This window comes from Gavialis gangeticus, unplaced genomic scaffold, assembly GCF_001723915.1.
Source record: "Gavialis gangeticus isolate Ggan-Ray unplaced genomic scaffold, GavGan_comp1, whole genome shotgun sequence".
NCBI lineage: Eukaryota > Metazoa > Chordata > Crocodylia > Gavialidae > Gavialis > Gavialis gangeticus.
Window position 1 is genome coordinate 99577124 of NW_017729022.1, and position 13446 is coordinate 99590569.

At 40.9% G+C, this 13446-nt stretch overlaps 1 protein-coding gene across 3 annotated transcripts in view; it reads right to left on the reverse strand.

Annotated features, from left to right (window-relative positions):
* The window catches only part of ITPR2 (inositol 1,4,5-trisphosphate receptor type 2), a 533709-nt gene that overhangs the window by 441867 nt on the left and 78396 nt on the right, over positions 1 to 13446 (reverse strand). For all 3 annotated transcript variants that reach the window (XM_019515702.1, XM_019515703.1, XM_019515701.1), the window contains exon 2: positions 10529 to 10599. In XM_019515702.1, the coding sequence (XP_019371247.1) occupies positions 10529 to 10599 (71 nt within the window). The remainder of the gene's footprint in view (positions 1 to 10528; positions 10600 to 13446) is intronic.

Here is a 13446-nt window from a genome sequence, read left to right on the forward strand (position 1 = left end):
TTCAAACCACTAGCAGTGAACCTTTCCCTGGCACTTACCCAAAACATGCACTGTTTTGCTACCTAATCTCAGCCCAGCATGGCTGCTCCTTAGTCACAAGGCAGCAGCAAAGTAAACTCTGCCACCTTGCAGTAATGTTTGCTTTATTTTTTAAAAGAATTATTTACAATGAATACCACATTTTATAAACTAGGGTATGTGATACCGGTTTGAAGAACTTTTACAATATTTTGACTGAATACTGAGAAGGGGAAAAACCCAGCTACAAAACATTATATAATAATCAAAACTACACCAAGTGCAAAAGCACCTGTGCTTTGGCTCCTAAAGCAGAAGTCACCTATTATTTTCCATAAGAACATCTAAATTAGTCACATAATAAAGCCTTTACTAATATAATCACAGAGAAATGTATGTCATAAACCAATGTGAAATCAATTGTAACTGACCATTAAGAAAGCATATCCCCTCCCAAAAAGAAACTTCAGAGTAATTAAAGGGAAGAAAAGTTAAAATTCTCAAAAGATTCTGGTTACTAGAGAGGAGAGAGTTCTGTAGCAGCAGAAAGGAAGCGCCTCAAAAATTCAACAATTTCTTTCAGAGCTGGGGAAAAACAATTTCTTTCAGAGCTGGCCTACCAGCGACACTGCAGAAATGGCAGTTTAAACTAACTGCAGCAAATATCAGTTTAAGATGAAAAGACGGACTCTGGAGTCTGAATGGATTTTGTACAATTCAAGCCCTTACAAGAACAATTAAAAAAACTTCCTCAATATTTAACCCAATTTTGCTAGTAAAATGAAAGAAATTCCACTTCAATTTTCTTAGCTGTCACTTGACAGTGTAAATAAATTGTAATGCTACCTTACTACTTTTTTAAAATGAGACATGTCATCCATCATTACCGTCCAAGCTACATTCACCATATTCAGACTGTGCTTGATGCCAGAAGTGCATTTTAATAAGTACAGAAATACTCTGTGTTAATTACTTAGCTGTCAAGCTAAAAAGCAGTCCTTCTACATGAAAATATTAGGGGCAATATTTGCCATATGCTTGTAGTAGATATACAAAGCAGGGAGTGTAGCATTGGGAGTCCTCCTCACTACCACAGCTGAGTGCCTTTCAAAGAAAGGAAAGTTTAATTATTTCCACAGCACATGAAAGAGGACAGTAGGTAACCTGGGCCATACAAAGTTGTGAACTGAACTCATGACTCCTGAGCCCTAACCCACTGCCCTTTAAAATGACCTGTAAACGATGTTTTGTTTTGTTTTTTTAATTGAGCCTGCACCCATTTGTCTTTTATGTTTTATGATGCAGGAAAGAAATATGGAAAGTCTTCGTTAGATTTTTCTTATTTTTTTTCTTCCCATTTATTTTTACCTTAAAAAATGGCAGGAATGTCAAGTCCAGTCTTCTCAGATTATGTCTTATGACCCAGCTTACAGCTAAAATCATGCTTCATGGAGCTAAGCACTGTATAAATATATAGTGAGAGACTCTCTGCCCCAGAGAACTGGCTTTCTAAAGAAACCAGACAGACACAGGATGGAAGAAGAAACAGGCACAAGACAAATGAAGTGATTTGTCTGACTCGGCAGGTCTGTGGCAGCACTAGGACTGGAAATGAGATTTCCTGGGAACAAATTCAATGCTGTAAGTGGGTGCTTGGCCCCTTAAGGGAGGGCTTAAGAACTTCAGGGGGAGAGAGCAGTCTGCCATGCTGTGCCATGCCAGCGATAAGCCTAGACCTGAAATTACCCCTCCCCTGATTGCTCCCCAGAGGACAAGAGGGCTTCGGTTTGCTTGTTTATTCCGTTTACATGGGCAGATACAGGATTTTGAAAAGGGGGTGCAGATGATGTGGCATATCATCACATATGACACAACACATTTTTTTTCAGTTAAAAGAGAAACTAGAAACTTTACTAATATGCTAGGGGTTAGCACTATATTAGTCTGTCTGAGATCAAAGCAAAAACAAATAAGCACTGGAATATGCACTAATTTGCTAGGTCATATATATAACATTTAAAACAAATTGGGCAAAAAAGTCAAAATAGTCAAAAGATACTGTCTCATTAATCCTAAAGTTATTAGTTAACTGTACATCACTTATTCAGATTCATAAAATTAAATCCAGCCTTCTTGTTTGCCTTGCCAGTGCCTCCAATACCACACTGTCATTCATTTCTACACCCAAGTTCATATTATTGACCACACTTGAGTACAGGTTTTTTAGGCAGAGCTGAAAACAGTCTTCTGTGCTGCGAAATAGGAGTTATTACCAGGAATGGATATCAAATAGCAAAATTGCAGAGAAAAGGATAGTTTGAATAGTAGAGCATCAAGACCATTAACAAGGAAAGAAGGTTGTTCTTTTTTTCTCCTAGAGTGGAGAAGGACTGGCAGGAATCAGGATAATGATAATAAGCAATGAAGTCATTTGACTGTCTCAGCACTGCCTGAATAAAAATGCTGCTGCCCTTCTCAGGCAGTTAGTTTAAAAGTTTGTGTGGAACAAGAATCAAAGGGGGTGGCAGAACTGTACCACAGCACACCCCTGGAATCTAAAAAGTCATCATTTTTTCCTAAGGATGTAGGTTTTGAGCCATCTTAACTATAGAAACTGCTGCCTGGACAGTTTTAACCATTAATGATATTTTATCTGGTATAGAGTCTAAGTTTCAACATGACTTAAGAGTGAAGAAGGTACAAGGGAGGCAGATTTCTAACTGCTATTAGAAATGGAGAATTGTTTTAAAAAACTGGCATTGTAGGGATTGGTTTGTTATTTTTTCAGAAACGTCTTATCAATTTTGCTCCATTAACAAGGAAGTAGTTGCATTTGCTAACTGCCAGTTTAGTACCTTCCTTATCGAGTTCACAGAGAGATGAAAATTAGGAACTAGGAAGCAGACCTGAGCTGAAAGTGTGCAGAAAAAGTAGCCCACAATAGCAGTTTCATTTTTATTGCATGTTTGCTTTCTTTTTCAGGGTGGATGGTGGTTAATATGGTTGTTACATAACATCCCATGAAACTGAGCATTGCCTAGTGAAATAAAGCTGTGGTATACCTTTCATTTGGGGACTATATACAGAAACCATGAACTGAATGCTGTTCACCTTCATGCAGGTATAAATCTGAATCTATACTATAGATGTCAATAAAGATTTATGCCAGTGTAATTTAAGGCCTTCAGGTGTTTCCTGAGGCCTCCTGCTCAGTCAAAAAGGTCTTTTGTCTCTTGTTGTCGAATGTAAAGCCTAATCATGCTGTGGCTGACTGCCCTTGTTTCATATTGAAGGTAATGGAAGTTGAACGCACTTGGCCTGTTAATGAAGGTGTTTAGCACATGGCAGGTTTATGAAGGGTACTGGACTGCCAGCCAAAAGCCTTTTGTTTGTCCAGAGAGGGCTCATATTCTAAGCAGCAGAAGTGCAAGCCTTCTTAAACTGCAAAATCGCCAACACATTCTGATTTAAATAACTAAATATATCATTCTCTCCAATGGAAAATACTTGTAGCCTCCAACTTATAATATACCACAATTATAGTACAAATAAGGCAGCACTAAGAAGCAGCACTATGGGCTTTGCTGATTTGAATATATAATTACTTAAACTGATTTGAATTTCTTGTCAGTTTATATCCCCTTTTCCATGAGGAACTAAAAATTTTATTGCAATATTTATGAGTACACTGATGGGTGTTTCTTTTCTCTCCAAATTTCAGCATAGTTTGTTCTACTATCCCTCCACCCCCATCCCCTACCAAGTATTTTCTCCTTCCTCCTATTCTCAGTCTTCCTGCCATTATGGTCCCTCCTGTCTTCCCATCTCTTCTCTTTAGCTTGCCCCTTTCTCCTTTTTCCCTTTGTCCTCCCAACATTCTCCTCTTCATTCTCTTTTCACTGTTTCCATCGGGGCGACGCATAGGGGGTGCGTGCAGGTGCATGTGCACCCCCTAAGCGTAACGGTGCACCCCCTACAAAAAGACCAGCAGCGCCTGTGGGTGGTCGCTGAACCCTGGTCAGTGCTCGCCACCCCACCACCTCCCCTGTCGCTGCCAATGCTGTGAGCATCTGCGGGAGCTCCATGCTTACCACCACCATGCACTCGCTGCCACCAGCGCAGCCATGCCCCTCCATCCACCAGAAGCATGCATCATTCATGATTTCCGTTTTTCCTTTTCAGGCTCCTTTATCATAACTGCTAGCTGAGCAGGGAACCTGCCACACTTGTTTTCCTACCCAACACTGCCTGTTCTACTGAGCTTCTGGACAGCTGGATTTCATGTGCATTCACAAGCTAACATGTACTATTAGTTTGGTTTAGGTTGTAGGATACCACTTGCTGAGGGATGTATTCAGCACAATAATGTTCCATTTCTTGATGTCTTGTTTAAATAAAATAAATCTTCACTATACTGTGGAACTCTGTCAACCCTGTTAAATCTTAATACCTTCTGACTCCCTAACAACAATATTTATATGACCTCTCTCTCCAGCTCCTCTTCCTCTTGCATAGACTTTATAGAATATGCCCCTGGTTTACCTCTTTTGACAAATCAAAATTAGTCTTTCAAAGGAAAGGTAGAGAAGGCAATCAGATTTATGGTAACTGCAATGGAAAAAAATGCAGCCTTTTTTTTTTTTTCTTTTTCATGATGTATGAAGAAGGCTTGAACTTTTAAATTTATTTAGAAAAAGTTTCCTTCTTTGCTTTTTACATTAGAAATTTTGATCCTAGGCTGGAAGTTCATATGAAGACCGGAGAATGAGTGAAATAGTGACATCAAAAAATGAAGCCAGTCAAAGATGAAATTTGAAGTTGAATGGGGTTTTTAAAGCTGTTTGTTTACTCTTGATAACACCTATTTAACATTTTGGCTAGGAACAGACATTCAAAAAGCCCAAGCCTGAATTGAGTCAATCTCTGCAAGTTAGTCTAGACTGAACCGATTTGCAAACGGATAGACATTCACTTTTGATTTAGCAAATGCAGGCACATGCCTGCAGTGGCTCAGGCTAGAAGCCAGGAGGTGCTAGAGCAGCCCTCCCTTCCCTTCAACAGGGCATGGCCAGGCCCTGGTAGGACGCCATAATTAGGGAAGGGTTTAATCCACCACCTTGCCTGCACAGACCCCACTGGGGAGAAGCAGCCATTTTGAAACTGGTTTATGTGCACTAAACTTATGTTCTCTTACAGGTTTAAACTGGTTTATGTGTAACTTCTGTCCCTTAAGCATAAAAGAAGTGTTTGCTTAACACTCTGTAAAGTAGCATACTAGAAACAGCTGGGATGTCAAGCAACAAACTCTGAGCAAAGAAACTTTCCTCTCCTATGCTCTCAGTGACTCCTTCACTAGAGCACCTAGGGAGTTAAGAGAAGAAAGCAATAGGCAGGCAATCGGCATGTTTATGCTGCAAGTTACTGCAACCTGCATGGACATATATGAGCTAGCTTTAAACTACTAGCTTAGAGCGCTGTTAGCAGTGTTGCTGTGGTATCATGGCCTTCAGTGTAGGTGGCAAAACTCACCTGAGTGTTTACTCAGCTTCCTAGATAGGTCCTGCAGTCTATGTTAGCACAGTTATACTGCTAACAGTTCCCATAGGATGTTGTGTAGTAAGGATTCACCTGGGTGGGGTGAGGCCTCAGGGCTCTCAGTGATGGAGGGGTGTGTTGTATGTTGGACCACTGCCTCACTTGTAGAAGTCAGAATGTAGTGAATGAGGCAGGGGGTTGCCGTACAAAGTGGGGGATGATCTCACAACTAGGGAAATTGACTGACACTTTGCAGAACTGGATTCTATCCTTGCCTCTACTACAGAGTTCCTACATTATGTTGGGCAACTTACTGAAATCAAAATGTCCCCCATGAGCCACTAATGGAGTGTTCCTCATTATCTGCATGTCCAGTGTGAGACAGCTGTGTTCAGATGTGCACGAGTGCTGGGAGCTCACAGCTGCAACTGGAGTCTACTGGAGAAGTGGTCTAAACATACTGAAGTGCTCTAGAAAGGCTAAGCATCCCCCCCAAAAAATACAAACTGAGTACACACAAATTAGTGGCCTCTTCCAAAAACGTTAACCTCAAAAGTCTTTGAGTTCAGTTACCCATCAGCAGAACTGGGAGGTTTATCTCAGAGGGTGTTGTGAGGATATACTGTCTAATGTTTATGAAACACTCAGCTACTGTGGTGAAAAAACAACAGAAATATCACAGAGGAAATTATTATTCACTGCAGGGCTTAAATTGTATGCAAAAAAAAAAAGGCCTGGAGTCAGGCAATGAATGAAGATAAAAGAATTATTATGGGGAGAGGCTGAGGGAACTGGGCTTATTTAGTCTGCAAAAGAGAAGACTGAGGGGGAATTCAATAGCAGCCTTCAAGTACCTGAAGAGTGGCTCCAAAGGGGATGGAGCTAGACTGTTCTCAGTGGTGGCAGATGACAGAACAAGGAGCAACGGTCTCAAGTTGCAGCAAGGGAAGTTTATGGTGTATATTAAGAGAAACGTTCTCACTAGGAAGCTGGTGAAGCACTGGAATGAGTTACCTAAGGAGGTAGTGGTGGAATCTCCATCCTTGGAGGTTTTTACGGCTTGGCTCGACAAAGCCCTGGCTGGAATGATCTACTTGTGGATGGTCCTGCTTTAAGCATGGAGTTGGACTAGATGACCTCCTCAGGTCTCTTCCAACCATAATTTTCTATGATTCTATTATTCTAATTACTAAATAACTCATTCGCTGAGTAAGGACAAGTTTTTATGTGCAAAAAACTAGCATGGGACTGTGTAATTAAAAGACCTGATCCTAACTAAAAGACTAGATCCAGTCCTGATTGAAGCACTGGCCTCATCCTAGAGGGCTGTCTCCAGTGGTGTACCCCAGGGATCAGTGCTTAGGCCCATGCTTTTTAATATCTTTATTAATGACTTGGACAAGGGAGTGAAAAATGCAATGATTAAGTTTGTGGATGATACCAAACTGTGGGGATAAGCAGGCACATATCAGAGGACAGGTCAAGGATTCAGGACAATCTTGACAGACTGGTCCTATGGACTGAACAAAACCAGATGAAGTTCAACAGGGACAAATGCTGGGTCCTTCATCCGACTAGAAAGAACCCTCACCATATCTATACGATGGATGGTGGTCCACTGGCTGGCACCACATACAAAACGGACCCAGGAGTGACAATCAACTGGAAGATGAATATGAGCCACCAGTGTGACAAAGTCACCAACAAAGCAAACAGAACTCTGGCGTGCATCAACAGATGTGTCGCCAACAGATCCAGAGAGGTTCTCCTGCCCCTCTATTCAGCGTTGGTTAGGCCACAGCTGGAGTACTGCATCCAGTTCTGGGCACCACACTTCAAGAAGGATGTGGACAAGCTCAAAAGGGTGCAGAGAAGGGCCACATGCATGATCAAGGGCCTGGGGAACAGGTCCTATGAGAAGAGACTTTGGGATCTGGGACTGTTCAGCCTGAGCAAAAGAAAGCTGAGAGGTGTCTACAAATATGTCAAGGGAGAACACCAGGACCTAGGTAAACAACTTTTCAGAAAAGCCTCCCCCCCGGGAAGAGGCTGACTAATGGACACACGCTAGTCGAGGAAAAGTTTTGGCTGGACATAAGGAAAAACTTCTTTTCTGTACAAGTAACTAGAATCTGGAACACACTTCCAGCAGATGTGGTACAGTCACCATCTCTGGCGATCTTTAAAAGGAGGCTGAACAAATACCTCACTGATCTCATTTGAGCCTAATTACCTCTTGCCCATTGCAGGGGACTGGACTTGATGATCTTATAGGTCCCTTCCGGTCCTTCTTTCTATGATTCTAATGCTGATGCATCAAGAAGGAATTAAGCCATAGCAAGTTTAAATCTGTTATTTCCTAACTTTTGAGTTATTCACTTTACAATAAAGTATTTAACATGCAATACAGAAATATTGCAATAAAAGTTATAAGTAAAATAACAACAACTCTGCCAATACAAATCTCTTGAATTGACATCAGAAGCCACAATTTGCAACAAGCAGTTTCTCCCACTGCAAAGGATGCAAATTGCAGCTCTCTACCTAATTAGAGAGGCCTGCTCCACAGCCCTGTGACGTCACTGGTAGCTTATATCCGACAGAGGCTATGATATACAGCCAAGCCCTCAGATACCACCAAATCTATACTGAGGAGAACTCCCAAGATTCTCACCAAACTTAAACAGGGTTTCACCCAACAAGGACACCTCTCCATAGAGACAGATTGCATGTTTGAAAGAGCCACCCAGACACCACATGAAGAATTTCTGCAGTACAGAAGAAAACCCCCCATGAATCGCACACTGCTGGTTATGACATATCACCCCTCCCTTGAACCCATAGAGAAAATCCTCAAATAATTACAACCCATACTAAAAAGAGACCCTATTCTTAAAGAGATCTTCCCAAAACCACCCATCCTACCCTTCAAACAAGCACCAAACCTTACTAAACTCATTACCAGAAGCAAACTTCCTCAGGCCCAGAACACACCGAATGGATCCAGACCATGCCATGACAAGAAATGCAAAACCTGCCAACACATCTCTACCACCCCCACAATTACTACACCCCACAACAGAGCCATCAGCATCCCTGGATACAGCTGCACCGCCAGAAATGTCATATATCTCATACAATGCACCAAATGCCCTGATGAAAAATACGCAGGAGAGACCAAACAACCAGACATCTCTCAAAGACGAGAATACCTAATTACCTGTGGAGACACATTTCTCACAAGAAAACCACTCCCTCTCCAATCTCTCAGTTCTAATCCTCAAAAGGCACTTACAAAACACTTCTCAGAGACGAGCCCATGAACTTCACTTCATTAACCTCCCAGATACAAAAAATCATGGGCTAAATATAGACATTGGATTTATGACACATTAAACTACCTGACATCTGACTCCCCCAGGTACCTCTCCACTATTTAGCTGCTACATTCATCCCCCTTTTTCCCCCCACCGACTCCTCAAGTTACATCTTCACTGACTGCCTATCTTGCATGAATACCAGCCTCTGGCTTCTTTACTATTCATTCCATCCAGAAAGAGCACACACCAACTGCAGAGACTTCCCTCAGCCTAATGAAGGGTTTTTAAATCTGAAAGCTTGCTAAAAAAAAATTCCAACTATTTAAGTTAGTCTAATAAAAGATATCAAATTCAACCCGAAAAACCTTGTCTGCCTATATCACACATACATACATTTTGGTGCAGCTACACTGATCACTGCAATCAAGTAATTTCAAGTGTGGACACTGACTTAAAAGCTTCTGTTTTTCTCCCTACATATGCACACAGAACTAGGATGGATGACAGGCAGCAACAAAAATGTTTTAAATAACATGTGTTAATTGCAGTTGCTATTGCATTTTGTCATGTGCTATTCTTTCAGCATATTATAATGGCACACAAATACAACAAAAGAAAAACATTTAAACCCCCAAAATATTAAACTACGAATGTACATTTAGAAGAGTTGAAAAAAAGGATTATAGTTAAAGCAGGACAAAAACTAAGGAAAATATTTTCAAAAAAAATTCAGAAACTGTTGTCAAATACTAAAATCAACCAGCTCTGGTTGCTCCAAATATCTTGTGCCTTGGTTCCCATTTAAAATAAGTGCCTCTTTGCAGTATTTTGGAAGCTTAAATTAGCTTGAAATTTGACACTATTTCATGGTCAAAACAGTGTAAATGGACTTTAGTGGATACATGTATGTGAGATGTTTACCACAGAATTGCCTAATTAGCTCCACAGTAAAACCTCAATGTCTGCACATGCAGCTCTATTAGGCCACAGGAAACTAAATTAACTCTGCCACTAGTTAGTACTTGTAAATACAAGTATTATCCTATGGCAGAGTTCTTTAGTGCATAGCAGCACACATGTAGATGCTGGCAGGGCCGACTGGGGCATGAGGGTGCTTCAGTGCAGGGGTGGCCTGCCGACTAGCCCCACACTGGAGCACCCTTATGACCCAGCTAGCCCCTCCACAGCACATTGAGCCTGGGCTTGCAGGCTGACCCCTGGGCCTCCTGCCAGCTGGGGCTGCTCCAGCCCAGCTCAATGCGCTACAGTCCTGGGCACAAGTTCAAACATAGCACCTGTGAGCAAAACTGCGGTGCAATATGAGCCAGAGTTTATTCCTCCATGCTATGTTTAGAGCATTGGTTCTGTGTTAATTGTACATCATAGATGCATCCAGTATAAATTAAACTTGCACCTCTTCTCATATTTTCCAACTATTCTTAATGTTGTTTCTGTTCATACACTGCACACTTATTTTTCACTTAGCAGACTGAAGCTCCATAGTAATCCAGACCTAGAGCATCAGCAGATTTTGGAACTCTCATTGGCTTGTACTCCAGACCTTTGCCTAAAAGACTGGAATGTAGATCAGTCTCTGTGGACTACACATCAAGTTGTAGCCCCTGCATATTAAACAACTCCCCTCAGTAACTTACCTCTGAACTTCTTGGGAGGGTTAGCAAGGTCCCCTGCCTCTGGCTGAACCACACATCTATCATCCACTAATCTAGAAAAACAAACATTTTAAATGATTATACATCTATCACAGGCAACTGCGTGTCCGATTGTATATACATATCCATGATACTACATAGGTAAAGCAATTTACATACATTTTCATTTCAAGTCAATCATATAAAAAATATCACACACACCATTGTTTTTCCTCTAAAGTATCTGTGCTCTCCCCTTATAGAAGAGGCTTTGTTTTATAGCACCCATTTAAAGCTGGTATTGAGAACTATCTTTGTTTAAAATAGGGTTAAAGTCCCTTTCATAACAATGTTTGCATTAATACTATGTGTGAAAATCTTAATTCTGAACATTAGATTGTCTACCTCAGCTGGAAAAGGGGTGGGGGGGAGTGTCTGAAAGTCTCACAACCAAGCTCCTGACTCCTGATGCAAAGTCCTCCCAAGTCAATGGAAAGACTCCAGTCAACCTCAGTGGACTATAAACTACAGCCTTAAAGAGTCATTTTGGGCAGTTAGTATTGCACCATACACAGAAGAAGGAAAAGACAGGCAGTGCTACATCTGCAGTACCATGCTGACTTGGGCCCCCGTGCCGCAAGCTATTCCATGCATGCAGATCCCTGCACCTTAATGACCCCCACTTTAAAATAATCAATTGAAGCTTCTTGACGCTCCAGGTGAACCAGTTTACAGTAGCATTTCCCAAATCTGGAGCACACCCTCTGGGAGAGGCATGAAGCGTTCCTAAAAGTGTCCCCCTACTCAGCCACCACTACTGCTTTTCCCTGCCACTCTTCTCCATGCCTCTGACTGCTGCCAGCAATGGGAATCAGTGGTGGAGCAAGCTGCAGTAGCAGCTGAATTAAGGGGGTGTGGGAAGGCCCAATTTTACTACAACAGGGTGTAAACCCACAAGGTTTAGGAAACACTGGCTTATATATAACTGGACCATGTGACCTGTGGTGACTTGCTGTTCCTCAGTACCCACTCCTAACCTCAGGGTGAAAGCAAGAATGAAGCTTTATTCTCTTCCTGGAAGAAAAAGAGTAGAGGATGAAACACCCTTTACAAGTATAAATAACCCCACAGATGTTACTATTTCAAGCTTATATGATAGTATTAGAGTTTGTAGGTTCTGCAGGTCACATTTACTTGGAGGTCAAATAGCAGCGTTCACTTGAGCAGGTCTGGTATTTCAAAGGTTAAAAGCAGCAGGAAGACACGTACGTTTAATGAAATGCTGATGATACCTGATGCACGGAAGTACCCTATAAAAATACTACAGTATCTGTCAAACATTAATTGAATGCAAATGCTAAATATTAAAGCACCCAAATACATTGCCTTATACATACATTATGGTGGAAAAAATGAGGAAGATCTGTGAAAAGAAGCTGAGCAATTCTGTCACAAAAAAGAAACAAAATAACATTTATCATTATTCATCAAGAAACACTGTTCATCATATGCATGAGTAAACTGAATCTAAATTAAAGTCTCAGATTTACAGGCTAACTTTAAAGAGAGTATAATTCTTTGCATTTATCAAGTGGTCTGAGATCTTCAGATAAATGGCCCTATAGAAACGTGAATGAACTGAATGTCACAATGCCCCATGTGAGAGAACCAGCTGCTCCTATCTCCTCTCTATTGATTGCTCAGATCTTACATGAACTGCCCAAGGTCCCAAAGCTCCTCAGTGAAAGCACCAAAATTAGAATGCAGGGATCATGCCTCTCAATCAACTGTCCTAGCCATTAGACAGCATCCCTTCTCAAGGTAGTGCTCTTAAGAGCAGCAGTCAAATGCCACCTGTTCTACATACAAGAGGGACAGGCAATAATCTGAGCTGTTACAGTGACTGATGATAGAATAGAACCCAGGGCTGCAGTGGCAAAGTTGTCCTAGGTGCATGTATCCTACTACTGGACCTGATTTAATAGCACACTAGCATGTAAGACTCCCACTAAATTAAAGGACTGTGGGATCAGGATTGTTACCCTGCTATACTCTCCTAATTTTTCAGTCTTAACACTTCAGTTTTCTACTTCACACCTTCCCTTTTTCCTGTAAATAGGCATAAGTATGTAATATAAAGATCTAAATCTTTGATCACAGATTACAATTCTCAATTTTAATATGGATTCATATAGTTAATAAAAAAAATTAAGTGGTGCTTATAATGTGTTACAACTTAAATAAACAAGAAGATTAAAAAAGATCGTAAACTACAACTAACAGAGAGCCTATTAAGCATGGCACCACACTTCCTAAATATAAATTTAATTTTCCTTCAGGAAGTATATTGTAAATACTGGGTCTATTTAAAACAATTATACAGGAAAATAATATTTAAGTATATGATGCCATACTGTCACAAGTTAATAGTAGCCCTTGTGAGCTCTTTAGTGGGAATGCATCATAACAAACAATGTATGGGTCAATCAAATTAAAGGCCAGTTTCTGCATGCATTCAATTTGGTAGGATTAGGATAGTACACATGAATTTGCTACATTAACAAGCTCCTAGATTTAGGAAAGAGAAGCAGAACAATCTGCTCAAATGTATTTTGTTTCCAAAAGCAAGGATTAAAAACAGCACTAATAAGCATGGAATTAGTAGCTAAGGATCCATAAACAATTCTGACAGTAACTTCAGGAGCAGGTATGGAGATCTGCTAGGGAGAGGTGAAGAAATACTTATGAGAACAGAAAGGGAACAGCAAACAGATTTAGCAGCACAGAGGACCATGTTTTACCAGGGGTCAGTGACTCATCAGGGTTTAATATAAATAGGACTGAAAGTAGGGACTGGAGTTTAAGAAAAGCCAATCATGAAAAATGCTCATTTAAAGAGCAAGGAATTGCTAGGCCTGCAA